The sequence below is a fragment of the Pyricularia oryzae genome, chromosome 5 (genome assembly GCF_000002495.2).
Source record: "Pyricularia oryzae 70-15 chromosome 5, whole genome shotgun sequence".
Classification (NCBI taxonomy): domain Eukaryota; kingdom Fungi; phylum Ascomycota; class Sordariomycetes; order Magnaporthales; family Pyriculariaceae; genus Pyricularia; species Pyricularia oryzae.
The window spans coordinates 636,570-663,130 of NC_017852.1; the positions used below are offsets into that span (position 1 = coordinate 636,570).

Genomic DNA, 26,561 nt, shown 5'->3' on the forward strand with positions numbered 1-26,561 from the left:
CAAGCTCATGAAACAACGGGCAGTAAAGAACTGTAGACTAGACCTAGTTACAGTTAAGGGTAAACATTGACTATACACATGCGTCCTAACTGCAGCACAGTAGGGTTGTAGAGGTGGAGGTTCCGACAGGAGAAACAAGCCCGATAATGCATACGGAGAATGGACAATCGTTGACCCCGCCATATCGAATAGAAGCTTGTTGAAAGGATTGGAATCTCTCACTGAGCTGAAGAGTCAACCTCCAATACGATGAATCGACTTGACCTCGCAAAGAGACTTTCCTGCCTGTACATATTAGAGTTCGTGAACATCTGCGTCTTAATCGTGTCGCGGTCCAGAACTTTTACGGCATCTCGCATTCGGCAGTTGACGAAGCAGGAACCCTGACCTTCCCTCCCGCTTGTCTGGTGCCGTCGGGTGTGCCCCCAACCAGAACCCTGCAGGGTCCTTTTCCAATGGCATTTACGGGTCTTTTAAACACTTGGCTAGGCGCGTCATAGGCCGTTGAACTCCACCACATGTGCATCCACTGCATCGGTGGAACGTCGGATGCCCCAGACGGTCGGGCCGGTCTTGATAGGCCAATATGACCCAAAAGTAACCAAAGCTCCTTCTGTGCTACAGCGAAGTCTTGGACTGAACCAGCACAGGCTGTGTACCTATTGTTTTGGCTGTCGGTCTCTCAAAGCGATAATGCACAAACAATGGTAAACACAAAGAAAACCGACGCCTAGTTGCCACGATCCAATTGCTATCGACAAAAGAAACAAAAGAAAACAATCAGCCGCCTACGACAATGAAACGGCAGACTACACCCTTTACCAATGGAATGCGCGACTGCCGACCCTGATATCCCGCCGCTTTAAAAGACCTGAAGGAGATCCCTCGACGCGCCCTACTCCTCGTACCGTCCTCGACTGGCACACCTGTTTTATTCGGTTTATTTCCCCTCAAAGACGAACTTCACATCTCCCCCTCCCTAGACTAGACCGCCAGATCGATCTTTGTTCATCTGTTTTCTTTCCTTCAAAATGGAATCACCAACGATTGCACCGCCAGAATCACTGGCGGATGCACCCACAAAGGGGAACGCTCCCACGAAAGCACAAATAAAGCAGTCGATGTTCATCAAGTGTCTGAATGGATTCGAGCTCGAAAATAAGATCGAGAGCCTTGAGCAGCTCGACGATGGCATCGTCTTCTCCGAGATCCTGCGGGACCTGGACCCGGAGATCTCTTTACCTACACTCACGAAACCTGCGGTCAAATGGGTTGACAAAACGGCGAATCTCGAAGCCGTGTTTAAAGCTCTGGACAAATATCTGTACGGCATGCCAGACCTCGAATGGCTCGCTCGCTCGTACGATCCGCGAAAGATTGCTAGGAATTTTGAGGATGTCAACGGTCTCTGTGAAGTTGCTGCAGTCATCATATATGCTTCCGTCAAGGGGCCCCACGTTGGAAGGCTGGTGCCTGCCATGCGGGCGAACATGTCGGAGACCGAGTCTGCGCTACTGATGCAGACTCTCGAGGCAAAGGACAAGGAGAACCGAGTTATGGCTTCCTCAAACAAGGCTGCGGCTGCGCCCAAGAAATCACTCGATACCACTGATTCAACTCGTGATCTTGAGTTGCAGATGGAGGAGGATAGAGCGAGAATGCTTATGTTGCAAAAGCAGAACGCAGATCTGAACACGCGGCTGGATCATGCTCAACTAGCCTGTGAGGATCTAAAAGATCGCAATGCTGCTCTCCTAGGCGAGTTGGATGATGCACGCAAGTCTCAGTCTGGTAACGCAGATGCTCGTATCAAGTACCTTGAGAACCACATCCGGGAACTCGATGAGCTCATTGCTACCCAGGAGATGACGATAAGCGAGGACAAGGAGGCGCTTGCTCGCTGCAGGAACGAAATAGCTCAGCTTTCCAAAACTGCAGAGAAGGCGCAATCTCTAGAGGATGAAGTCAAGGTATTGACAAACGAGAACGCCGAACTATCCAAGAAGGCCAATGTTGCTGCGAGGTACAAGGATAAGCTCGAGAGACTAAAACACTCCGAGAAGGATATCGAGACCCTCAACTATGTGATATCAGGGCTGGAAGACAAGGTGAAAATTCTCGAGAAGGAGCAACTTCGAGCCGAGGCGCAGGAAAAGATCATCGGTAACTACCGCGAGTGGCAGCAACGGCACGAGACGGACCTCAACGATATGCGCGAGCAGAAGAACATGCTTGCCGACCAACTGGCTCACCGGACCCAAGAGCTCCAGCGCTTGCTTGATCAAAGAGCTCTCGACGAATCACTGATCAACGAACTGAGAGAGCAAATTGCAGGAAACGGCGATGTACCTTTGTCACCAAGCCCAGAACCTGGAGCACAGCGAGATGAGTCGCAGCACGAGGTTGCAGCCCTCAAGTTGGAGATTCAAAAAATCAAGGCAGAGAACAACTTGTTGCGGAACAACATGGGCATAGCGTCTGCCACGGACCAGCTGCGTGCAGAACTCGAGGCATCCAAGCGAAACGAGGCTAGGCTCACAGACAAGCTGCACGAAGTGCGCAAGGACTACGCTGTAGCTCAAGATCAGCTTCAGGGGCTACTCAACAACACAACCGACGAAGGGTATGTTCGCATCATGGACAAGGCCGATGATCCGCTCTTTCTCATTAACCTTGATGCTAATGAATACAGGAGCCAACTCTTCCGTGACTTGCAACGTACCATGTTCCAGTCTCGCCAAGATCGGGACAAGGCTCAGGAGCAGTCGCGAAAGCTCGAGGCGGAAGTCAAAGACAGGGACCGCGAGCTCCTGGCCCTCAAGACAGATTGTATGCTTCTCTACCATCCCGCGTACCGGGGTAGTAAGTTGACTAACCTCAACCACCATTTTGCAGACAAGGTTGCTACCCAGAGTTCGGTCGATGCGCTCGAGGAGCTCAAAAAGACCGACCAGCTCATCTCGAACTCGTTGCGTGACGAGCTCGACAGCCTGCGTACCGCATTTGACTCGCTCAAGCTTGACACTCAGGAGCAGCAAAAGCAGCTCATTGAGGCGCTCGTATCGCGCGAAAAGCTGCGCAAGGAACTTGAGGATGCCAACAACGGCGCCCAGCAAACTGCTGCCGAAGGTCTGGCTGGTCTGGACCGGGACGCCAGCAACGAGCTGATGCAGAAGCAGGCTGAAAAGCTTGAGAAACTCAAGGAGAAGTGCCAGTCTCTGCTTGCGGTAAGTAGTGCAAACTCTGGCTGTATCGGGATTTCACAAGAAGCCACCACGGATGCTGTGACTTGCCCTGTCAAAACCATATGTGGCAACTCGTCTACCAAGGCTGGTGTCGTTGGGTGGCTCCCGTCTTTAAACCACCCAGTATCACAACCAAGTGGTTGTAGAAAGAGCAAAATCCAGCTCGATTTAGATATGGAAGAGAGAGACCATCGGATGCCCGAGGACGCTCGTTTCTCGGAAAAAGGCTGGCTCAAGACGTTCAACCTCGGCAAAAAGTCCGCAGTGGCAACACTGTAGTTGTTTGCGAGTAGTGACTGACCAGAGAAATACTTTTTTCTGCAGCAACTCCAAAAGAACGAACAAGAGCGGTACGAGCTGCAACGACGCCTCAAGGCAGCCGAAGGCGGCGAAGCATACGCTTCACTCAAGGTAAGTCTATTCTTTGTTGTATTCCATATGTGGCTATATAGCAATTGCAATTTACTCTGTAATTTTTTATACGTCCTTTTTCTCTTGTCATACTGGGGATATTTCACTCATGGAAACTTGACGCTCGATCAGGCCGCTACCGACCAGATAATCAAGAACCTCCAGCGGGAGAACGCGATGATCTCAACGGCGTGGTACGATCTCACCAGCCGACTGCAAAGCAACCATGTCGTGCTGCAGAGGAGGCAGGACATGCCCAAAAGCTGGCTGAACAAGCAGAGGCAGATGGTCAACGGTAAGTTTGGGCCATTTTTTACTGATTCGCCCCCTTTTTTTCAAATCCGGACTAACCCTGGTATTTGCCACGCAGCAACACCAAGAAGATAGGAGCTTCAAGGTGTGTAGGTATACCTGAACTCTCTGCTGCCACACATGTACAAGCTGGTCCTCAGAGGCCTGGCGCTCCGCCTGAACAGGCTGCATATCGGCATCGCGGCCAGATGTCACCTTGATAGGGACACTGCAGTTCCAGTCTTTGTGTTTTTGGAGCGAAGCCCATGCAACTACAGCAACCGCAACGTCAACTATTTTTCAGACGAAGGGGGTGATCACAAGCTTAAGTAGGCTTTGACAACACTGTGTTGGTGATTTTTTTTTGGTCCGTTTTTAGAATTTAATATTTTCTTGGATTCCTCAGATCCCTTGGAGGGTATAGAAGCTTGCATGTTCTGGAGCGAAGCATTGTGTCCTTTTGCGTCTTTTTGTTTTTACTTATACTGGGGGGTGGGGTTCCTTTTTTTTCTTCCGTTATAGCAATCTGTGGATAGTCACCCGAGCTTTGTTTGCAGAGTTTGGATTTTCGTTGCCCCCTTTTTTTCTTTTCTAGCCTTTTCAGCCTCACAGAGAAAACCCTCGGTAGAAACAATGTCCGTGCATAGTCTCTCTAAGAAACAATATTCTTGCCACTGAACAAAATGTTTCAATGGACGGGTTTTAAGTAAAAGATGTATCTGGGCGTCCAGCCTAGCTTCTCCTCCGCAAGAGGTGACTGCAAAGATGATGTCGATGTCTCGCCTCAGCTACCTGTCACGAACGCGCGGAAGCGGCGGGCCGGGTTCTGGTCTTCAGGCACGAATTTGGGCGGGGAGACCCGATGCATCCAAACGCACGTACTTTTAGAGAGAGTTGTCAGTTGAGCATATCAGCGTGTCAGCGTGTGCGTAGGCAACAGGCAGGTGGACGGCTTGGAGTCAGCAGGTTCCCCCCTGATGGTTACGCTCTCTAGATTACAGAACAGTCAGTTTTCACCCCTGTTTGAGAAAAGTCACAGTCTAGACTAGATTGGATCTGACTTGATAGCAAAAATCGAATGTAGGCAAATTTTAACATGGGGAAACATGCTGGAATGATGGCCGAACCGAAGAATTGTAATGCATATGTAGGGGAGACACAACCGCAGTAGATTCGATCACTGAGAAATTGGCTTCCGCTCCTACAAAGCTTCACGTCCTCCCACTTCATGTGTGCATCCAGTCTTGGGAAGGGTCCAAATATCTCAGGTCCTCGGGGAGAGTCGGGAAAGGCTGCATCAGCCTGGGGAGCAAAGGAATTCTATTTCCATCATAAGTGTCCATTTCCTTCCCTCGCGGCACGGTTCCAAACTTCAGGAAATACAGTGTGCGCGTGCCCTCGTCAATATCTCGATCGTATTTGCCACTTGTGACCGTGGCAATCCGAGCGCGAGATATTGGAGGATGCGCACATGCAAACCCCCTGTGGTTTCCTGCCTCTCACCGCTCCCCAGGGGGTGACTGACTGCCGTACAACAGGCAATGATAAAAAAGAAGTAAAAAAACAAGCACATAGAAGTCCCAAGTCCCAATCCAGCATGTCAATAATAGAAAAACCCCTCTTTAACGCCAAATCAGCAAGTCGAAAAACGGTCCATCAGAGGCAAACAAAAACAGGAAACAAGCGGTGTGAGTCCCTCCCAAAGTCCATTCGATTCGTGGCTGGACTGGGTTCTGGTATCCACTCCGCGTCGACAGACGATTTGCCCCGGCCGGGTGAGCAAGCTCACTCGACTTCCTCAAACAGGTCGCCGAAGGTGTTCTCGCCGGAGTAGGTGATGTACAGGAATCTATTGTTTGGGGGACAGAGGTATTTGAGTCAGCCGTCTATTACTCCGTAACACAAGTATTCTGCTTGTAAAAGGGGTATGAGTGACTCACCCGTCCTCGTCCTTGTGTAACTCGTAGATGCTCGACATGAGTGCGGCGGTCGGCGGCAGGGTGTCCTGGACGAAGATGAAGATGGCCTTCTCGGGAGACAGCTTGATGCGCTTGCGGATCACGTAGACGAACTGGCCCACAGTCAGGTCGGCCGGAACCAGGTACTTCTTCTTGTCGATGGTGGCAATGTCCGACTTTTCTACCTTCTCGCAAATGACCTGTTGTAGATGACGAGATGTATTAGTAAAAGAATATGCAAGAGGTTTTGATCGAACGTCCTCGTCATCATCAAGGAGGAAGACAACGGAACCCGGAGTAGAGGGAATACTAACGGGAATGCGGTCGGTATACTTCTGGCGAATGCGCTCGGCTTCAGCCTTGCGCTTCTCGAAGGGGTGCTCGTCCTTGAACTTGGAGCGCATGGCGGCGGTTGATTGAGACTTGTTTGTTTGTTGTTGTCGGTGAGGATATTGATGCGTCGGAGTTGCTGTTCGGGGAAACAGCAAAGGGAAAGTGATAATTTATTTGCAGGCTACTTGTTGTTGTTTGCTTGTCGAGTTCAGGATGATGATGATGAAAGGTTGGAGTACAGATTAGGTTCTGGGGTGGAGGGGGTAATGGAAAGGAAGAGGGATTGCGTAGACCTTGAAATGGGCGGCTGTGGCACTGCACGCACCGTAGCTCCTCAGGTGGTTGCCGCCTTGTGAGAAGCGGGAACAAGGGACTGGACTGGGTCAACCAAAAACGGGTTTGGAGAGGGGCCCGATGCTGTGAAGCGGGGCGAAAGCAGCAGCTACAGTGCGTCGGGATCAAATGACATGAATTCCTGGGCCTTTTTTCCCCAGACGATGAGCTCCACATTTCACATTAGGTCCATCAGTCACTATCGGTTGTGAGTACCTTTTACAAGCTTCACTTTAACTGCAGCATGCGACCGACCGACCGTTCGCCTTGTGGCACACCTTTTGAGTTGATTGGGCAGATGGTTACAATCGGATCAAGCTTGCGGCCCTTTCTCCTCTCAGGTATTCTCACTGTTGGTGGGGGGCAGGACAAGGCGTCGAGTGAAATGATTCACAAAGATCCATTCACGTGGAACAATTCAGTCATTCGGATCTAGGCATCAGAGTAAGGGGGTGTGGGGGAATCAAACAGCTGCGCATAACTAACTGTTCAAGGTACCTGTCTAGCTGTTTACAAATTACTGCCTTTGTATTTCTTCTCCGTTCCATCCAGCCTATGCATTTACGCCGTACTGTATGCGACTCATCTACGGAGTAGAGGGTCAAAGCCAGATGATTCATTGATTCATCAAGGGGAGACAAGGCCAGTCGGATGGACATCATTGATCTTGGCTGTAGCCCTTCAAGCTTACCCTTGAGCGGCATTACCCATTTAAGCCGTTCTACCCTCAGGTTATAGCTTGGTGCCCCTTTGTTTTGACTTGTGGCAGACCGCAAACGGGAGGCTGAACTATGAATGAGATTGATTTTGGGTGGCCTCTGGTTCCTATCTTGGGCCATTACCTCGGTCCTGAATTGCGCAAATGAAAAGTAATCCCGAATTGAAACACCTTGTTGAGCTCACTTCGGCTTTTGCGAATACTGCCCGTAACCAGCCATGTTCATTCAACCATATGACGCAGACAGGCGGGGCTGGGACTCTGTCATTCACCGCTGACAAAAACGACTTGGCGTGGCGGGGCTTGAGCGGGCTTGTCAGATAGCCGTTCCGTGACGAGATGGATAAGATTAGCATAGCAGCACGATACGGGTTAGGGTCAGGGGAACTCCTTGAATTGCAGGTGCAGGTGGCTTGAGCCCAATTTGATGATTCGAGATGTGCAAGACAAGGCATCTAACGCAATGAAAGTTGTTTGGAACAAATCGTAGGGAAAAAAACGGGACCACGTCCAGCTGTCTGTATGATAAACTTTTCTTAATTCTGGACTAGAATTTGACAGCAGTTGCTCAGTGCAAATGGTGAGCTTGGCCAAATGTACTTTGGCTTGCTTAGGTGGTTAACGGCAGTAGGTGGTCGCCTTGCAACAAACCCGATCACTATTTCATCTACCAATCAGACCACTCCCATTACGGCCAACCGCCGGTGGTTTTGTTGACAAATGCAGGAACAAAGCTTCGGATGAGAAATGTCGTAAAAATATTCATGGCCTGACAAAGTAACCCGAGCCATCTCTACATACTACCCATAAAGAGTCCGGACCCCGAAAGCCTCTCTTGTTCTGGCTTGTCGGGGGTCCACATCTTCAATGAAATAAAAGGCAATTTAATTGTGGAGCTTCTCCAACTCATCCCATGCCCGAGCTTTCCCGGGAAATCTGGCGTGAGGTTTTGCAAGTGGCATGATACCTTGGCAACCTTGTTCTTGCTACGGCCAACCAACTTCACAATCACGCCGTGGCAGGAACAAAAGATCACTCAATTGACTCTGCCTCGAACGAGGGTTGGACTTCTCACCTGCCGCGGGGGAGTGGGCTTATGTCCTCCATGTCGCCATCAACCTCGTGCCATATTTCTTGATTGGGCTTTTTTCTTATTTTTTTATTGATTTTTTCACTACTTTTTTTTTGTTCCTGTCCTTCCGGGGTCTGTACCTATACCGTTATCATTTTACCTGTATATCTCTGTACGCTGAGAGTTGCACATATCATTTAAAAGGGCGCCCGTCATGGCGTCCCCTTTTCGTCAGGCTGCCAGGCTGCTCAGTCAGTCCAAGGCACGCCCTCAACTTAACACCCCCTCGTTTTCTTTTGTTGCGAAAACATCTAGGATATCCCAACGTGGTATCACCAGATCGGCTACCTCTGGGGCTTCCTCCACAGCTGCGACATATATCCCCTGGGCTGCTGCAGGCCTTGTTGCCACATCCCTGGGAGCATACTGGTACAAGATGGTAAGGTGTCATCGGAATGAACCATGCGTGTTTATAAAAATAAGAAACAAACCCCCCGTCAACTAACACGTACATGTCCACATAGACTGCAGAGGAGCCCATACGGATGGACCCTGCATCCCTCGCTGAGCGTGACGCTCAGATGATGCGTGAGTCTGGTGTGACGGAGCAATCCCCCATGCGGCTCCGGATGGAGGAGTTCATCAAGGAGCAGCAGCGTCTGATTGTGCAGGGCCTCGAGGAGGTCGACGGCAAAAAGTTCCGTATCGACGAGTGGCAACGCAAGGAGGGCGGTGGCGGCATCACGTGCGTCCTACAAGACGGCAACGTCTTTGAGAAGGCTGGTGTCGGCGTTTCGGTCGTCTACGGTTCGCTCCCCAGGGCTGCCATTGAGAAGATGCGTGTCAACCACCGCAACATTACCGGTGGATCCGACACCATCCCGGAAAAGCTTGACTTCTTTGCCGCCGGTCTCAGTCTCGTCGTGCACCCGAGCAACCCTATGGCTCCGACGGTGCACTGCAACTACCGCTACTTTGAAACTGCATTCCCTGACGGTACCTCCGGGGCGTGGTGGTTCGGCGGCGGTGCGGACCTGACGCCTTCGTACCTGTTCGACGAGGACGCCATCCACTTCCACCGCACGCTCAAGGACGTATGCGACAAGCACGACAAGGATTACTTCCCCAGGTTCAAGAAGTGGTGCGACGAGTACTTCTTCAACAAGCACCGGGGCGAGTCCCGTGGCATTGGCGGCATCTTCTTTGACGACCTGGATGAGTCCGTGTCTGATAGGGACAACACGTTTGCCTTTATCCAGGACGGCCTCCGCGCATTCCTGCCCAGCTACGTGCCCATAATCAACCGGCGCAAGGACATGCCCTTCACCCCCGAGGAGAAGGAGTGGCAGCAGCTGAGGCGCGGCAAGTACGTCGAGTTCAACCTGGTCCACGATCGTGGTACCGCCTTTGGGCTCAACAGCCCCGGCGCCAGGGTCGAGAGTATCCTCATGAGCCTGCCCAGGACGGCCAGCTGGCAGTACATGCACGAGCCGGCTCCCAAGAGCCGCGAGGCAAGGTTGACGGAGATTTTGAGGTCCCCGAAGGAGTGGGTATAGGGGGATACAAAACACTGGTGATATTGTGACAGTTTGTCAAGGGATTTAGTAACTCTGAATTGGGTAGTTGGTACCTAGTGCTAGACAAAATAATGGAAATTTTTACCTTTTTGTACTTGTGTGCTTTTGATTTTGACTTGTTTGGTGTGGTCGTTTGGCTGAGGTATGCAACATGGATTGAATAGGTGAAAATCATATTGGGGTCATAGTCCAATCATTTAATAAGTCCAAGAAGACCCAAATTTGGTCACTTGCAGCTTTCACTCAACTAATACATCACCCATCGAATGGTGGCTTTCACCACAGCACATCTGTACTAAGAGCTAGAAGGAATTGTTTCGCATCTCATCTGTACGACTAAAAGTCAAGGATAAAACGACATGACGACAACACTCGCATCCCCACGCCAGATCCTCACAACGCTCATAGCATCCATCTCATCAATTCCACCACCACCTACAGAAGACGCCCAACAACCCCAACGCCAATCAAATACAGATCAAAACCAGCAGCAAAACGTCCTCTCCCAACTCGACCCAGCCCACCGCCCGCTCATTACAGCCCTGCACGCCCTCTTCCCCTCTCTCCTCCTGCCGGCACTGGACCTGCTAGACCGCGGGCTGGTAAGCCGCCTCGAGCTGGGCGACGGCCGCGACGTACCGACAGGGAACCCAGAACCAGCAGCAGCAGCAGCAGCAGCAGCAGCAGCAGCACACAGAACCGGACCCCAGCAGGATCATCCATCGCCCGCGCCAGCCCCAGCAGCAACGACTGCCATCTACCACGTCCGCTCGGCACAACCGCAACCCCGCCACCACCACCACCACCGCAGCCGCGCATCCGACCAGGCCAAGCCGCAAAAGACGTACGTCGTGCACCTGGCCGCGTGGAACTGCACGTGTGCGGCGTTTGCGTTTTCCGCATTTCCCGGCGGTGCTGCTGTTGCAGCTTTAGATTCGGCGGGGCCACCGCCGCAGGAGCTCGACTTTGGCGGCCTGAGCCTCGACGGCACGCACGGCCGCGAGGCGCAGGGCGTGCCGTGCTGCAAGCACCTGCTGGCGTGTCTGCTGGTTGACAGATGGGCCGGGGCGCTGGGGAGGTATGTGGCCGTGAGGAGGGTTGGGAGGGAGGAGATGGCGGGGGTTTTGGCTGAGGGTTGAGGTTTTTATCGTCTTCATTGAAGGTAAAGGGACTCCTCCGCATAACTACCGAGCTATGTCTTGAGGTCACTCAACTAGAAAGACGTCTATGAGGCAGTCGAAGGGACCAAGGGGACTGCAGAGATAACATCAACTGCAAGGAAATGGTTCTCTAGGCATCCCAACATATGGCCACTCCATACCACCAAAAAAAAAAACCCATGATCTAAATAGCGCCGAATGCTCATGAATTTCAAATGCCTCAGGATTCTCGTTACTTTTGTGCTTGTTTCGTTCTGCGTTTTCCCAAAGCATATTAAACCTGCCCCAGAGACTCAATTCTATCGTAGCATAGCCATATCCTTTCATCTCCGGAGGAAAGACTTCCTCTATTTCTTCTTGTCCTTCGACCCCGCCTCCTTGTCCTTGTCCGATGCGCCCTCCTTGGCAGGACCATCCCCGTTGACACCGTTGACGGCGCCCTTGCCGTCCTCCTTCTTGTCACCGTCCTTGGCATCCTTCTCGCCCTCCTTCTTGGCCGCCTCCTTCTCCTCTTGCTGCTGTCGGTTCTGGATCTTGTTCTCAATCAGGTCATGGAAAGCCGTGATGGCCCTGATCAAGCTGCTGAGGTAGATGCTCATGAGCTGGTCATTGGTCTTGACCGCCATGGCGTGCTCCAGGCCGCCGTCGCCGCTGCCCTTGCCACCGCTGGGCGTCGACAGGTTAGGGAGCAGGTTGAATACGTCCTGCAGGTTGCCCAAGATGGCGTGGTTTACGGGCAGATCACCGTCAAGCACCTTTTGCAGGTAGGCCTGGATGTCGCGCAGCCTCAGGTGTAGGCCTTGGAGCGACTGCAGCTGGTTGGTGAGGCGCGTAGACAAGGTGCCGACAGCCACATCGCGGATGTCGCGCAGGAGGTGCTCGACGCCGATCTCCTCGGCCTCCTCGGCCTCGATGATTGATGGGGTGTGGACAAAGGTTCTTGAAGTTGCTGTGCCATCCTGTTCGTTGGGTTGGGTCAGTCGCCGTCTTGAGTAGCTAGAAAGGACCTAGAGTAAGAAAGCCACCAGAAACTCACATCCTTGATCTCGTCCACTGCAAAGTACGCATCTGTCGGGACGCCGGCCTCCTTCGGCTGGACATCAATAATGACCAGTAGTGGGTTCGGTGTGTAACGCTTGAACAGTTCGTTGATCTCGAGGTCCGAGGCGCGCAGCTTGGGCCCAGAGTGGTACCATCCTATCAGCTTTTCGCGCGCGTTGACCTTCTTGAACATGTCGTTCATGCTCTCGACATAGTTGTGATCCAAGAACCAGACTGATGGGTTCTTTTCATCCTCCTCGAAGGGAACTGTAGAGGGGAGGGGTGTGGTTGAGTTAGTATTCGGGTGAATATCAAGAGGACACCTGGAGAGAAGCATGCTGCGACAAACGGACCTGCAAAGCTGTTGGATACCCGTACATTCTTGCCGTCGTTCTGGCCTAATAGTACGCCGACTACTCGCTTGTTCTTGGTCTGGTTTGCGGATTCGCGATTATAATGGTCGACGACTGAGAGGAGGACAAGAGGAGCAACAGAGACGTTGCGTGTCACAAGCGACAGCGTTTCTGCCGTCGTGGACGGCATTGTGAGGGTGAGTGTGGGTGGAGAGGGGTGGTTAAGCTTGATATTGGATGGGTGTTGGTTTGGTCCGCCTTTAACTGCAGCAATGTTTCCCCACTGACCGGTCGAATAGTCACAATGCTGGTCAGGGAATGGAGTAGCGTTTTCGGTAATACGGTCAATTTTTGTCGTCGCGGTCTTGGTAGTTGTGGGATTTTGTTGGTCGCTAATGGGTTATGTCAAACGTTGATGGCTCCGAATATTCATTCCCCCCCAAGGCTGCGGAGTGATGAGGCGGCCATCAGACAGGCGTCTGGACGTTGCGTTGACGTGAAAGCTTCCCACCCCGTCTGTAAAAGGACCCACCTGAGGTACATTGGATTTGTACCGTTGTACAGCAGGGGCGCTAGAGAGGGGGCCCACTGGTAGCAGTGCAAGCTAACGTCCTTGGCTTTGCTTGAGTAAGAAAGCATAAAAGCTGAAGAGGTGTTTGATGGAGTTTATTATCAATCAAAACTGGTTGTACAAGGTATTGTAATATTGTCTGAGAGTTTTTTGACCACCTGCTTTCTGTCTACTGTACTAGCTCGGTACTTTGCACCTAAGATATCTTGATTAACAAAGCAAGCACCAAGCAGCTTGCAGCCGTGTAAAAAAACTAGTTCTAGATAGACAGACAGTCAGTCCTTATCTTATCTTACCCAGAGACAGAGAGACCTGTCCGTTCAGCCGACACACTCCCGAGAGAAGCTAATAAAGACAAGGTAGCACAATACCGTAATAAACGTAGCTCGGCCTCGAGTTGGACCCGCCCCAGATTCGCTGCAACGTGCGATGAACCTAGCTTGTTAGGCCGGTTGCGCCGCGGCTACCGCCTGCCTGTACCTGTGCTTTGCTTTGCGCCTCTCAACACCTCAACCTTGCTTGAATCGAAAGCTCCATCCAATCAGGATTTCATCCAGCTTCTTATTCCCGCGAAATCGCTTCAAAAATTCCCGCCCTTTCCAGTCTCTAACTTTCTCTAACCACCACAAATCCAACCCTGTTAGTATTCGTCAGCTGTGCGCGACGCCGGTCTACACGCTCTCCTCTCCGTCTCGTTATAAATTTGTCTGGTTCTTGTACTCTTGTCTCTTGTTTCCAACTCTAACGACGTCAATTGCTCTCTCTAGTTTCGGCGCTCCTCCGGTTTTTTTTCCTCTGCAAACTTTAGACTAGACAAAACCAGCCAAGATGGGTGCCATGGAAGATCAATTGCAGCGCCTCGGCAGCGTCCTCGACTCTCTCGATGCTCGCGTTAAGAAGCTCGAGCAACATCCTACCCTGGGCGGCGGCTCCAGCACGGCGCAAGAGATTCGCATGATCCTGATAGGTCCTCCTGGTGCCGGTATGTTTATCACTTGGAGGCCGACTCCGACCTCGGCTCGTCCACAAACTCCAATGACACCGACGTGTCTATCTAATATGATAGCTGACATTCAATGCAGGCAAGGGCACCCAGGCTCCCAAGATCAAGGAAAAGTTCAGCTGCTGTCATCTGGTAAGCCAATTGACTATATAGTTACCATATCGCGAGTTCTAACACCTAAACCAACGCGACAGGCCACCGGTGACATGCTCCGCTCTCAAGTCGCCAAGAAGACTCCCCTCGGCCGCGAGGCCAAGAAGATCATGGACCAAGGTGGTCTGGTTAGCGACGACATCGTTATTGGCATGATCAAGGAAGAGCTGGACACCAACGTCGAGTGCAAGGGAGGGTAAGTAGACGAATACCTTCTGGGACTTGATACACAAACCCGGCATCCTTGATAAAAACTAACACAGCATCCCATCCCATAGATTCATCCTCGATGGCTTCCCCAGGACCGTGCCACAAGCCCAGTCCCTCGACGCCATGTTGCAGGCGCGCAACCAGAAGCTCCAGCATGCTGTCGAGCTGCAGATCGACGACGCCCTGCTTGTCGCCCGCATTACTGGCCGCCTTGTGCACCCGGCCTCGGGCCGCTCTTACCATACCACCTTCAACCCTCCCAAGAAGGCCATGACTGACGACGTGACTGGCGAGCCGCTGATCCAGCGCTCCGACGACAACGCCGATGCGCTCAAGAAGCGCCTCGCAACCTACCACTCCCAGACTGCCCCCGTCGTCGACTACTACCGCAAGACTGGCATCTGGAAGCCCATCGATGCCTCCCAGGAGCCCGGTACCGTCTGGAAAAGCCTGCTCAACATCTTTGACGGCGACGCCAAGAAGGCCAGCTCCGCAGGCGGTGGCATCCTTGACAAACTTGCCGCCTCGGGCCGTTAAGGGGACTGTTCCGGGCGGGATAGTAGTGAATAGTGAGCAGTGGAACGCAGCAACAGCAGCATAATGTGTAATGTCTCTGGGTGCTACTTGGAGCTGTGGCAAACTGTTAAGCAAACTTGGTGATTGCGACGTTAACTTTGGGGTTGTTCTGGATAACAGAAGTGTAATTGAGGCTGTCGAGAGGAAGGGATGATGTTTCAGGAGCGGCGCAACAGAGCGCAGCCACTTGTCCACTGGTAACACAGGGACTTTTAAACTGTAACAAATCGTCTCTGCTTGGGTGGTCTTTGTTTTTCTTTTAGTTCCCCAACCTTATTGTCACACACCATTCTTACTATCCCGTTGGGTTGTATCCATATTTGTTTTCGTTTTTATCATTGTCTTTTTTCTTTTTCATAGTTGGGCATCGGGCACGACGTCAACGAGGTGTACATGCGCTTTTTGTCTGTTTGGCTTTTTTTCTTACCTTTTATTTCTGCTACAGTGAATATTGGGAAATGGGGGTGGCGCGAACTTGAACGACCAAAAGCAAAACACAATGCATAGAAAGGAAGGGGGAAAGCAAAGGCGGCGGCAGTCAACTGGTGGTAATGTGATTCAAATGTTTCTTGATATTTTATATTTCGTCTTCTCTACCTCTTCATCTCCCAGGGCGTCTGTCGCCTCGCGCGTTGCGGAGAGATCTTGAAAAAGACAAGTCATAATTCGTACATTGCCAAAGCTTTCTGTCCAAAGAAGTCCCAGTGTGAGTTCTACGACCGTCAATTGTCTGCTCTGATTGACGGTCTAAACGTGTAGAACGAGCTGTTGTCTGCAAACGTATAGAGTAGTATTGCCTAATGGGTAATCCGTTGCACATATAGTAGCAGGTTACCTCGGCATACAACCTCGGTCTGGCTTGTTCGAACCTCGAAATCAGAGTCGCCATAACCGGCAGTGTAACTGGCGGAGGAGATAACCGGTTCCACAGGAATCAAAGTAGCTGGGGTTTCGACGCTAATTCCCCGGAACAGAGCACACCAGGTATGTTAATAAACCCTTGGGTATGCAGTCAGTGACGTTGTGACCTGTGTAACGATTCTGCCAACCGGACAACACTAGCCAGCTCCCAGCGCCACTCGTCGACAACTGAGCCAACACACCACGAGATATAGAATCAAAGCACAGATGGGGTCGTTCGTTGGCAAGTCTTGATTGAACTAGCTATTGGATCTAAGCTCCCTCGACTAACAAAAAAAAAGAGAAGAAAAAGAAAGAAAGAAAAGATGAGTAAATAAAAAAGAAAATCAAGTATTTTACACGACGTTTCGCCCGCATGTCGAGAGTCAATATCGCAAATTGGCAAACTGATATCTCGGGAGTAAGTCCCCCATTCCCCCAGGGCCTTCATTTGAGTCGTGTCCTCAGCTCCGCCCGCCAGCCTCAATTTCTGTTTGGTTTCAACATTAGATAAAAGAGAAAGAAGGTAAAAAGGGAAGCTAGAAGAGGCTAGCAGGACGAGGTCTGTGGTAGGTGACCAACAAATGGAGGACCACAGGAAGGAAGAAAGAGAGAAAAAAAAAAAAAAAACAGCCATTGATGGTTTGGGCTGTAAAAGGTCAGTCTCCGATTCTCCGCGATCGCCTACTCCCGCCGCCACAGTTAAAGATGGCTGTAATTAGCACAGCAAAAAGGGATCTCCTGCCAACACAAGAAAGGAAAGGATAAGAAAAGAAAAGATGAGATTCTCATAATCGAGAACAATCTCCAACAAAAACACAGCCGGGTTTTAGGTAAATATCGTATAAACACACATGCAGTTATTTCCCTTCCCCAACAAGATGAATAAATCCAGCCCAAATGAAAAAAAGGAACCGTACGACGCCGGACGTGTCGCATGATGAAAACGAGGAAGAAAGGAAATTGGTATAAACAAGTAGTAAGCCATTCCAAGATTTTGTTGGTATATGAAGCGGCTGCTTTGATGCTTGCTGGTGATGAAACTCGACTACCCCGCCACCTTTGTCTACTGAGCAGGCCGAAGCGCCCTGACCTCACCGTATCATGACTGAGCTTGGGGCCCGGTCTTCAGCCTTTTCTGCATCCTGGGCGTGGGTGGTTTACCCTTACCAGCCTGGATTCCATTCACAAGAGGTCCGGATCCAGGAGTTGGTGCTGAAACTGGGGTGCCGTCGTCTTCAGTCTTCACGCCGGACGGCCGCCGCCTCTTTGTGCCCGCAGGCGACGTGTTAGCCGAAGGGCCACTGGAGCTCGTGCCCTGTTGGCTCTGCTGCGGCACCATCTGTTGTGCCATCGCAGGGCTACCAATATGAGGAGAACCGGGTAGCTGGAGGTTGGCAGCATGCGGGCTGGCACCCATAGGGAATTGGCCATAACTTGGCGTACGGGGTTGGCCGCCTGCGCCCTGGGGCATTGGCTGACCGTTCATGACGCCCGCATTGTCGCCCTGCCCGCTGACCATCTGAATATACGAGTTGAGGGCTGCGTATGGGCCAAGGTTAGGGTGCATATGTGCGTGGGAGAAAAGGGGGTTCATGTGCGACAATATTTCTGATATCTGTGTGAAAATTGTTAGCCGGCTGAACAAGCCATATCACATGACCGTCAGAGGGTGCAGGTAGGCGACACGTGCAGAGTGCCGATCAGTACTATCAGTACTCACCTCGAGGAAGTTTTGAACAGCCGCTGAAAGTCCGTTCTTGTTAACTAGTGCATCAGGGAGCTCCAAGTCCGGCGGTACGCTTTGTGGCGACTTGAACTGCCGCTGCTTCGACTTTTTGCTCATTTCTGGTGATGCTTTTGCGTCGTTATTGGCCTGCTTCCAGTCCTTGATCCAGGTATGAGTCGGTTTGGCACCCTGAAGCACCAAACTCCTGGGAAGGAACTCCTCGTAGTGGTTTTGCTGGAACTCGAGGAGCTCAATCTTCTGCTCCCCGTCAAAGTGCGCACGCAGTGTACCGCTAGCCATCACCTAGAATTTACCAATTATTAGTACGTGCGAATTCCCAACTCATCAGAGTGATGAGCCATCAAAGCCTTTTACTAACCATGAGGTTGCCGGGATACCAAAAGTGCATGCTGGCTTTGGTGTTCTCAATAAAGTGAGAGTCGCCCGTCAGGGGCTTATCCGTTGTCCCCTTGTCCAGCACCAGTTGAATATTTGTAGCCCCACCCTGGAAATACGAGTTGAAGTACCTGGCAAGTATGGGGAAGCCAAGCTCGTAGGGCTTGTCTGCAGCCACTCCGTCGTCACCGTATTCGTGCACGACAAACCTAAACACGGCCCGAGGCGAGAAAAATCTGTGTACAAACTCGTTCCAGTATGACAGATCAGTGGGATCCTTACCCCCCTATGTTTGTGAATTTTTTTTTTAGCTCATGACTTCATTCAACAGACCAGAACCTGATCCAGAGACAACGTACCTGAAACCCGCTCAGATGCTCACAGAACTGCAGCAGCTTGAGCAAGCAGTGCCCTTTCATATTCTCCCTCTTCTGCAAGAGTGCGCTGTTGGCAAAAGCGTGCTGTTGAGCAACCAAAAGGGCCTGTGGGGGCTGGCCACCTGGCCCAGCAGGCTGCGGCATGGCTGCTTGCTGTGCTTGGGCGTTGGGCTGCTGGGGACCTTGACCCTGGTTTTGTGGCTGACCAGGTGGCGCATTCGGACCAGGGCCGGGCTGGCCCTGCGGTGCTTGTGTCGTCGGAGGCTGTTGCGGTCCCTGTGCTTGCGCCGGCTGCGCTTGGGGTTGCTGCTGTGGCGGTTGCGGCCCTTGCTGGGGTGGTTGCTGCTGCTGCTGAGCTTGAGGAGGCTGCTGCTGTTGCTGCTGAGCCTGCTGCTGAGCCTGCTGCTGAGCCTGCTGTTGTTGTTGCTGCTGTTGTTGCTGCTGCTGCTGCTGCTGTTGTTGCTGAGCCTGCTGTTGCTGCTGCTGCTGTTGTTGTTGCTGTTGCTGCTGCTGTTGCTGCTGCTGCTGCTGTTGCTGGGCCTGTTGCTGCTGGGCCTGTTGCTGGGCCTGTTGAGCCTGAGCTTGGGCGTGAGCCTGGGCTTGTGCGTGAGCCTGCTGCATAGCAGCAATGGCTGCCGGGTTGGGGTGCTGAGCGTTTCCGAGATGACCCTGATTCTGATGTTGCTGCTGGTGCTGCTGAAGGGCCATCTGTTGAGCTATTAATGCCTATATCAAAATGACTAGTCAGCACTCGAAATGTTCTTTCATCAATGGCAACATCGTCATGCGATGTAGAGACTCATCCTCTGGCTGAGCTTACTTGCTGTTGTGCAGCTGCCGCAGCGGGGTTCTATGAGGAACATGTTAGCAGTGGATACCAATCGACTGGATAATATCGAGGAAGAAAACATACTTGCTGACGCAGCCTCTGCATTTGCTGGAGTTGAGCCGGGTTCAAGTGTTGCATCTGCTGCATTTGCTGCATCTGTTGGAGCTGCTGTGGATTTAATCCACCATACACGCTTTGCTGTGCCATAAGCATCTGCCTGGCCTGCTGTTGTTGTAGGTGTTGATTCATCCTTTGTGCTTGCAGATGTTGTAATGCTGCTGGGTTATTCGCATCTACAAATGCCTGCATGTCAGTAACAGCTGTTCGATATCTAAACCCGGTCGTCCCGGCAGTGGATAGCATAGAAGACTCACAAGCTGCCATGTTGTTCATCTGCTGCTGCTGCTGGTGTTGAAACATCTGCTGCTGCGATAATTGCTGCATGTGTGGGTTTGGCCCAGCGCCCGGAGGCATTCCTACTCCACCCATCAAGGCGGCTGGGTTGACCTGAGGGCCGGGGCCTGATACACCCATATGCATCTGGTGCGGCATACCTCCGGGTTGAACGCCGGGCTGACTGGGGTTGTGAGCCATGCCGGGAGCCATGCCCGGGTGGCCTTGTGGGACACCAGGCGGGTGTTGCATGGCGCCAGGGTGCGGCGAGAACGAAGGTCCCATGCTCATACTGGTCATCATTGATTGGCGTGTCGATGATCCACGGCGGTGGATATCGACGGCGACCTTTGCGTGTCTATTGCATGCGCGTCGGGTGGCTGATCAACATGCAGCGAGGCCGGCGGTATGGGGGAGTTGGTTTAATATGTTATGGTAACAAAAGTGACCGAACCGCCGATCAATCGAGGTTCAGTGTGCGCCCAAAGCGCGCGACGGTGGGTGGATCTTTGGGCGTTGCGACAAATGTCTCGCGGCTAAGCGTCGCGACTTGCGACTGTACAGGGCCCAAAAGACCAATTAAAAAAAGAGCGAGTGAAGTCGACGGCTGGCAGCAGACGATTTGGCGTCGGGTCGCAACGTGATCGGTCGGAAAGAGTGACGGGTTTCTTCGAGAGCTCGAAGTGCTATTTACTGTGACTGTTGGACGTAGTAGTGAAAGGCTCTCTCGTGATCCGCAGAGACGCGACCGAGATTTTGATGGGGGGCGTCGGTTGGTGGCGGTCCGGCACGCAAGATTCTGGATCTCTCTCTCTCTCTGGACTGGGCTAGCCCAAAGCCAGAAAGGTAACAAAAACAAAAGAGAGAGAAAAAAAATCAACTCTTCCAAGCTCAGGCGACGCGGAAAGAAGTGAAAGTCGTTGTTATAAGCCTCGAATCGGAAGGCGGATTAGTAGGAAAATGGGCGCGGGCCAGGGTCGGGTCGAGGTTGGGATTGATGCTTGGGAAGGATTGAGTTGTAGCCCGAATGAAGACAAGACCAGGAGAGGTGCGAGAGGACTGGCTGGTGCAAATGGTGTCGGCTGGCTGTCGCAGGTTCGCAGTGGCAGGCAGACCCACTTTAAAGACACGGCCACCTGGGGCAGCTCCAATCGTCGGAGGCCAGACGCACGCTCCAGGTTACCTGTTGTATGGGGCAGGGGTCGAGTAACCCAAGCCGCCGATTTTTTTTTTTTCTCTTTCTCAGTGATTGTTTTTGCGCTGCCTCCTTAGACGTATGTCCCGCGCAACTCGTGCTTTGTCAGTCCACTCGGCCTCGGCCTAGCACCACAAATTGCTTGTTCTTGTAGTCGCTGTCGGAACACCCTCCGGCAAACGTTATCGTTGTAGACGTTTATAATGGTATGATTTTGTTTGTGCGCAGGTGATGTTATTTCCTTTGGCCGAGCTAAATCGAGCAGACCACAGCATTTAACGATTCAAATAAATAATTAGCCGGTACCCTTTTACAGGCAGCAGTACCCAGTTAATCCCAAGTATAGTAGATGAGAAAAAAGCCGGGGTGGGCACCACTAGGCTAGGTTTGCGGTATGGGGAATCCGATCAACATGAAAATGAGCAAGCAAGCGAGCAAGCCAGCCAGAACAAATAACATGGGGATTTAGGTCATTTGCAGTGAAAAAGCACTTGAATGGGAGGGCGCAGCTCTGGTGTTTTATGTGGCAGAGCGCTCGCCGCGACCAAGGACATTGTACGTTTTCTCTCAAAGAGGAAAAGTAACAGATGCTTGCTCGACTCGGCTCGACGACAGGTGGCAGACGAGAAAAAACGGTACGAGCGCAACCTTTACACTCTGCTCCTAGGCGGTCGCCTGACAGCTGGCAAGGAACAGATGCGAGATCGCAATACCATACAATAAACTTCGGCAGGCCGTCACCCCACTTATACCAACTTGCTTCGCACGTACTACAGAGTAACAGGACGACCTAGGAGACACGGGGTGCATTTGTAATGGCCAGATAGCACCGGCGCGATCGGAATTCAGGAGACGCTTATTGTCTCATGAATTAGAATAGAAAAAATATATAAAAAGAACTAAAGCACATTACCAAGCAACAGGCTTAATTGTTATCTTGCCTCCTTAAACGGCAATACTCAAAACAATCGAAGGTGATCGATCGTATGCTTTCCGCCACGTGATATCTAAAAATGAGAAACAAACGCTTCAACGCGGTTTGGTTGCCCAAGGACGCGGATATTAGGTGGCATCCGCTTTTACCCAAGCTTTTTCCCTCGTTACTCGCAGAAGACGTCGATCAGCCCGACCATGACCATGCTTGCCGGGCGGCCTGTCAGACCACGTGTCTAGCCTGAGGCATCCAAAAGAAGAAAACAAAAACTCCACATGACCCTGTTGTGACCGAAGGTTCTCGACTTTCACCGCTTGCCAGCGGGTCCTTGGACTCTGTTTTTTTCTGCCGAACAAAAAACACAGGCCGTCCCACCTTTCCGTGCAAAGACCCACTGAAAAGTTCTCGCAGTTGACCCAAGCGGGGCGCCAGAAAACGCTATAAACTTGAGGCTCAAGGACATCTTCAGCTCTCCTTCCATCTCTTCTTTCAACAACATCTTCTGCAGGCTCGGAGACCAACAGGCCGCCTCTTCTCTTTCAAGAGGGCGGGCGCTTGTAGCCCAGGCTGTACTGAGCCTCATGCTGTTGGTCTCCTGTGCCTGCGTCAACCTTGAGGTAAGCCATCAACCCCTTCATTTCGCGGTCTTCGACAACTTTTCCCCCATTGCGCGCATGTGCAGTTTTTGGACAGCAGCTCCTGGCGAGCGGCGTGTTCCTGTGCAGTGAAAAAAAAAACCCTATTTTCATGATGACAACCAAACAATCACTTCTTTTCCTTCCTGAATCGACCATGAAGAGGTTTACTTCGGGTTGCTTTTCCTTCGGGATTGGCACCTGGTACTTGCCAGTATAATTGTCTGACTTTTTTTCGCGTCTTCGCGCAGCGCGTTTTTTCATCACATGTCTGGGGAAACCCCATTGCTTTTCTGAGAAAGCTTGACACTGACCTCGATCGTGCAGTTTCTTCTCTTGTGTCCCCGAAGCCGAGAGGGCTATTCTCTGCTACTTGTAACCCAAACCACAAGCCACTAACTTCAAAGCGCCGTTTGAAGCTTTTTATCATCAGGTCAGTATCCTACTTTTTTACATTTCCAAAGCACAATCCAACAACTCCCCGATTCTTTTATGATGAAACATTTCCTACATTCGCAGTTTCCACTCTATGCCCCGTCAGAGCCTTTCAGGGATGCAAATGAGAGCGAATAACCTTCCTTGGATGTCTGATCCGAATCGCACTATTATTACTTTGTTATCAGCCGACTTCATGCTTTTGGCACACGCTAACAGATAACATTAGATACCAGTACATTGTTTCTTTTCACTAGGGATATCGAGAGAACTATATTGGAATTACTGAGTTTCCGATACAATGGGGACTCTTAAATAGAACCTTGAAGGTTCTGCTGCATATGTGAACATAACAAAATGGGTATCGCTACATGCAGAAACTTCCTCAACGCTACCATGCTCATCCGTGATGTTCGCCTTGTTCAGCCATTCACATTTCATTAGTCGATGCGTGCGGGGTGATACGTAAACATCTTTTGAATTGCCACGCTACCTGGTTCCCAGCATAGATAGTCCAATGCTAAATCAAAACTCCAGTCCGACACCTATGCCACCCTGGATGAACGGGTGCAAAAAAAAAAAAAAACTGCCTCCCATAAACCAAACCCGGGACTCAAGAAGTGATACACAACTCTTCATCATGATACGACACACTGAACCAACCGGTTCACATCCCCATATGACAGACAGTCAGCCGCGGGATCAGATGCGACAGCGCCACCCTTCTAAGGAACGCTGAGCTCCTCCCTGACCGTACCCGTCCCAAACATGCCCCCGCCGCCACCAACGGCAGCCGACAGATCCCCCGGGCCGCGTCTGACCCTTCCGCCGACGAGGCCTCGCCTGTTCCTGCCCGTGCGGCCCCTTCCGAGCCAGTTGAGCTTGAGCAGCCGGCACAGCTCCGCAACGCGGCTGTCTTGGTCGTCGCCGCCGGGGCCTGCGCCCACTCCTGCACCACCGCCGCCGACGCCGTCCATGCCCGACAATACGCTCATGCACTGGAGCATGCGGCCAACCATCTCGGTGACCTGCTTGCTATTTTCGACGTTTTGCTCCTGTATCGTGTTGTTATTGTTATTGCTGTTGCTGTTGCTGTTGTTGCTACCTGTGCGATTCGGAGTAAAAGGCCGGAGCAGCCCGTCGGCCGAGCCGTGCGACACGTTGCTCAGCCCGCGGCTGCGGCTAACGCTGCTGCCCATGGAGGTCATGTCGCCCAGCAGTGTGGAGCCAGTCGAGTTGTAGCTCGCCATGGACGGATCAAGTGACATGGCGGTTCCGGGGCGGGCGCCGTACGACCCGTCTGGTGAGGTGCCGAGGTGCAGCGACGACGCGGAGAACATGGTGTTGCCGCTCATGCCAGAGTCCTGCTGCTTGGGGATGGGCATGGGCGAGGCAAGGGCCATGCTGGCAAGGGACTGCGGGAGGAACTCTAGAGATAGCCGCGAGAACATGGCCTTGAGCGTGTCGTAGCGTGGCAGGATGACGCTGTCCCTGAAGCTCGTCAGGACCATGCGCCGTACGTTGAGAACCGACGATATAGGGACTATCTCGGCCTGCGACTGCGAGCCTGACCGTGCCCTTACGCCTCCCCAGAAGTCGCGGGCGCGCTCTGCCGTCATGAGTGACCCCGCGCCACTGAACTCGAGGTCCAGGGGTAGGAAGACCGCCTGCATGTAAGGGAGTATGGTAGTAAAAGTAAAGACCCAAAGTTCTACGAGCGCGGGGATCAGCTTCTCTTCCGGCGTTCGTCGTAAGGCCGTGTCAAGGTACGCGAAACCCGTGCCCAGCAGATCCCTCAGGTCGTCGATGATGATGCTGGGTTGACCCTTGGCAAGCGTGTACTGTATATGCATCGTGACGACCCTATTCAGGTCCTCGATTGGAAGGCGCAAGTCTTCGCCCTCGAACACAACCAGGAGCTTGGCTTTTAGGTAAGGCCAAGCGTCGTCGAGCGCTATGCTGTTCAAGCCCAACTTCCCACTGTCGACGGGCTCGTGAAGATATAGACTTGACTGCTGTGCGCTGTTCCCCAGACTTCCGGGACCTGACCATTCCGGTGGCGCAAGCGATGCATCGTCCTCCCTGCGCTTTTCCCTGAAGGCACGCCCACCATGTCGGAGATCCAACCCACTCATGCTCTTGAACGAGGTCGATCCCGAAGCTGGGCTGGCCGGGATGTTGAAATTGTAGAGACTGCTCGGGGCGCTGGGATCTGTCGGCCGGGAGTTGCTCTTTGCGGATGAAAGCGGCAGGTTATACTCATCGTTGTCCTTGCCTTTATGTTTCGGCCGTGACAGAAAGTAGTGGCGCTTCTCCTTGTTCTTCTCCTCGATCGGAGTCTCGTTTGGCCGTATAGTCGCGGCGGATGCGTTACCAAGGCTGTAAAAGGACGCATTGGAGGACTCCAGACTCGTCGTGCTGAAGTTGCCCCGTTGCAGGTTCGACAATGCCGTGCCGATCTTGCCCGGGCTCGGCTGCGGCTTCTCCTTGGAGTCGCCTTTTGTGTAAATCTTTCCGGGCCGGGAGAACAGCTTGACCTTGGACTTCTCTTGTCTGACTGGCATTGGCGGCGGCGGAGGTGGAGGCGGCGGAGGGACCTGAATCTGGGGTGCTGGTTGTTGCGGCGCGGACCTCGGGAAGACTATGCTCGCTGCCGCCTGCGCTGCCGAGGTGTGGTGGAAGCCGCCGCTGAAGCCAGTATCCCGAGGCGCGCTAGCCTCGGTCAAGCTGAGCATCGGCGGACTCAATGGCCCTCCGCTTGTTCTCTTATGACCCAGTTGGGGTGGGGGCGCATCTTCGGGAGAGGGCGCGGGCACAGTCTGGGACCGTTGCCGCTGCTGTTGCTGCTGCTGCTGCTGCTGCTGCTGTTGTTGTTGTTGTTGCTGTTGATTCGGCAACTGCAATTGCTGGGCAGTATGGTCTCTGTTCTGGTGGTGCATCACAGCAGCCTGGGCAGCGATGTGGCTGGCACTGAGCTGCTCCCGCGGAGGGGGTGAAGTCGCGGCCATCGTCGCAATATGGGGAAGGTTGCTAGCAGATGTCGAGGGCAGCACGGCCTCGAAGGAGCCCGGTGCGGTCTGGGAGTGTTTCCTCGAGTGGTAGTAACCTCCAGACTTGGTGGCGCTGTTGATGCCCAATGTGTTGTTGCTATTTACGGCAGGCGGGAGGGTCAAGGGCGAGGAGCCTCGGGAAGGATCATTGTTGTAGCTCGATGACGAAGCGGCGGCGACGGACCTTGCAGCTGCAGCCGCTGCCGGCGACAGGTTCGCCGTGGACGGTCGGGAGAAGTTGTGGAGGCTGTTGGTGCTGGAATTGGCCTGCGAGGTGAAGCTGGCGTAGATTGGCGTCTGGTTGTGGACGTTGCTGATGCTGCTCGTAATATGCGGTTGTGCTTGTTGGTGTTGTTGCTGTTGTTGTCCACTGTTCGCGGTGGACGGCGTGCGGTTGTTGGGACCGGTATTGCTGCCGGGATAGTACGATGCAGATGCGGCGGATACGGACGCTGACACAGTAGTAGCGGGCGTTTGTGAGGATGATGAATCCTCTGTGGAAGAGACTGACTCCATCCGTCTCGAACTCGGACGAGGCTCAGCAGCGGCAGGCGTCGAGGCCGCCGGTTGGTGACCCTGCCCGAACTGTGGGTTCTGCGACAGCAACGGGGAGAAACTCCCCGGCGCTCGGGGCGGGGGTCTGCCTGGTTGCATCGTCTGTTTGTGGGAAGCGTGTTTTGTGA

At 52.6% G+C, this 26,561-nt stretch overlaps 8 protein-coding genes across 8 annotated transcripts; 4 read left to right on the top strand and 4 right to left on the bottom strand.

Annotated features, from left to right (window-relative positions):
• Positions 1-515: 515 nt before the first annotated feature.
• On the top strand, positions 516-4,645 carry MGG_01063 (uncharacterized protein). The gene is made up of 6 exons (XM_003717828.1): positions 516-2,623; positions 2,693-2,829; positions 2,896-3,227; positions 3,570-3,656; positions 3,789-3,951; positions 4,027-4,645. The coding sequence occupies exons 1-6, from the start codon at positions 1,032-1,034 to the stop codon at positions 4,041-4,043; spliced, it is 2,328 nt and encodes a 775-aa protein (XP_003717876.1). The 5' UTR covers positions 516-1,031; the 3' UTR covers positions 4,044-4,645.
• Positions 4,646-4,952: 307 nt separating this feature from the next.
• MGG_01062 (uncharacterized protein) lies at positions 4,953-6,634 on the bottom strand. The gene is made up of 3 exons (XM_003717829.1): positions 6,220-6,634; positions 5,888-6,105; positions 4,953-5,796 (listed from the first exon to the last, which is right to left on the bottom strand). The coding sequence occupies exons 1-3, from the start codon at positions 6,307-6,309 to the stop codon at positions 5,733-5,735; spliced, it is 372 nt and encodes a 123-aa protein (XP_003717877.1). The 5' UTR covers positions 6,310-6,634; the 3' UTR covers positions 4,953-5,732.
• Positions 6,635-8,526: 1,892 nt separating this feature from the next.
• On the top strand, positions 8,527-10,032 carry MGG_01061 (coproporphyrinogen III oxidase). The gene is made up of 2 exons (XM_003717830.1): positions 8,527-8,800; positions 8,886-10,032. The coding sequence occupies exons 1-2, from the start codon at positions 8,576-8,578 to the stop codon at positions 9,915-9,917; spliced, it is 1,257 nt and encodes a 418-aa protein (XP_003717878.1). The 5' UTR covers positions 8,527-8,575; the 3' UTR covers positions 9,918-10,032.
• Positions 10,033-10,043: 11 nt separating this feature from the next.
• On the top strand, positions 10,044-11,383 carry MGG_01060 (uncharacterized protein). Its single transcript, XM_003717831.1, has one exon. The coding sequence runs from the start codon at positions 10,298-10,300 to the stop codon at positions 11,075-11,077; it is 780 nt and encodes a 259-aa protein (XP_003717879.1). The 5' UTR covers positions 10,044-10,297; the 3' UTR covers positions 11,078-11,383.
• Positions 11,252-13,006, bottom strand: MGG_01059 (26S proteasome regulatory subunit rpn-8). The gene is made up of 3 exons (XM_003717832.1): positions 12,493-13,006; positions 12,135-12,406; positions 11,252-12,057 (listed from the first exon to the last, which is right to left on the bottom strand). Exons 1-3 carry the CDS (start codon positions 12,680-12,682, stop codon positions 11,446-11,448), a joined length of 1,074 nt encoding a protein of 357 aa, XP_003717880.1. The 5' UTR covers positions 12,683-13,006; the 3' UTR covers positions 11,252-11,445.
• Positions 13,007-13,209: 203 nt separating this feature from the next.
• On the top strand, positions 13,210-15,694 carry MGG_01058 (adenylate kinase 1). The gene is made up of 6 exons (XM_003717833.1): positions 13,210-13,337; positions 13,427-13,702; positions 13,831-14,045; positions 14,146-14,198; positions 14,261-14,415; positions 14,498-15,694. The coding sequence occupies exons 3-6, from the start codon at positions 13,892-13,894 to the stop codon at positions 14,964-14,966; spliced, it is 831 nt and encodes a 276-aa protein (XP_003717881.1). The 5' UTR covers positions 13,210-13,337; positions 13,427-13,702; positions 13,831-13,891; the 3' UTR covers positions 14,967-15,694.
• A 1,313-nt stretch (positions 15,695-17,007) lies between these two features.
• Positions 17,008-18,316, bottom strand: MGG_01057 (uncharacterized protein; the record flags this gene model as incomplete). Its single annotated transcript, XM_003717834.1, has 3 exons — positions 17,008-17,523; positions 17,629-17,937; positions 18,014-18,316. Coding segments are annotated over 3 exons (1,128 nt in total), but the record flags the coding sequence as incomplete, so codon positions are not given.
• Positions 18,317-23,222: 4,906 nt separating this feature from the next.
• Positions 23,223-26,532, bottom strand: MGG_11443 (uncharacterized protein; the record flags this gene model as incomplete). Its single annotated transcript, XM_003717835.1, has 1 exon — positions 23,223-26,532. The coding sequence occupies one exon, from the start codon at positions 26,530-26,532 to the stop codon at positions 23,554-23,556; it is 2,979 nt and encodes a 992-aa protein (XP_003717883.1). The 3' UTR covers positions 23,223-23,553.
• Between the last annotated feature and the right edge of the window lie 29 nt (positions 26,533-26,561).

What these genes read in the sequence shown, in the direction of transcription:
- MGG_01063 (XM_003717828.1), top strand. Translation starts at nt 1,032, where the DNA reads ATGGAATCACCAACGATTGCACCGCCAGAATCACTGGCGGATGCACCC. An exon ending in AGTGCCAGTCTCTGCTTGCG is followed by an intron (nt 3,228 to 3,569) that starts GTAAGTAGTGCA and finishes TTTTTTCTGCAG; the next exon opens with CAACTCCAAAAGAACGAACA. An exon ending in AAGCATACGCTTCACTCAAG is followed by an intron (nt 3,657 to 3,788) that starts GTAAGTCTATTC and finishes ACGCTCGATCAG; the next exon opens with GCCGCTACCGACCAGATAAT.
- MGG_01062 (XM_003717829.1), bottom strand. Translation starts at nt 6,309, where the DNA reads ATGCGCTCCAAGTTCAAGGACGAGCACCCCTTCGAGAAGCGCAAGGCT. An exon ending in AGTATACCGACCGCATTCCC is followed by an intron (nt 6,106 to 6,219) that starts GTTAGTATTCCC and finishes CATCTACAACAG; the next exon opens with GTCATTTGCGAGAAGGTAGA. An exon ending in TTACACAAGGACGAGGACGG is followed by an intron (nt 5,797 to 5,887) that starts GTGAGTCACTCA and finishes CCCAAACAATAG; the next exon opens with ATTCCTGTACATCACCTACT.
- MGG_01061 (XM_003717830.1), top strand. Translation starts at nt 8,576, where the DNA reads ATGGCGTCCCCTTTTCGTCAGGCTGCCAGGCTGCTCAGTCAGTCCAAG. An exon ending in GAGCATACTGGTACAAGATG is followed by an intron (nt 8,801 to 8,885) that starts GTAAGGTGTCAT and finishes ATGTCCACATAG; the next exon opens with ACTGCAGAGGAGCCCATACG.
- MGG_01060 (XM_003717831.1), top strand. Translation starts at nt 10,298, where the DNA reads ATGACGACAACACTCGCATCCCCACGCCAGATCCTCACAACGCTCATA.
- MGG_01059 (XM_003717832.1), bottom strand. Translation starts at nt 12,682, where the DNA reads ATGCCGTCCACGACGGCAGAAACGCTGTCGCTTGTGACACGCAACGTC. An exon ending in GGTATCCAACAGCTTTGCAG is followed by an intron (nt 12,407 to 12,492) that starts GTCCGTTTGTCG and finishes TCCCCTCTACAG; the next exon opens with TTCCCTTCGAGGAGGATGAA. An exon ending in CAGTGGACGAGATCAAGGAT is followed by an intron (nt 12,058 to 12,134) that starts GTGAGTTTCTGG and finishes CCCAACGAACAG; the next exon opens with GATGGCACAGCAACTTCAAG.
- MGG_01058 (XM_003717833.1), top strand. Translation starts at nt 13,892, where the DNA reads ATGGGTGCCATGGAAGATCAATTGCAGCGCCTCGGCAGCGTCCTCGAC. An exon ending in AGTTCAGCTGCTGTCATCTG is followed by an intron (nt 14,199 to 14,260) that starts GTAAGCCAATTG and finishes CCAACGCGACAG; the next exon opens with GCCACCGGTGACATGCTCCG. An exon ending in AACGTCGAGTGCAAGGGAGG is followed by an intron (nt 14,416 to 14,497) that starts GTAAGTAGACGA and finishes CCCATCCCATAG; the next exon opens with ATTCATCCTCGATGGCTTCC.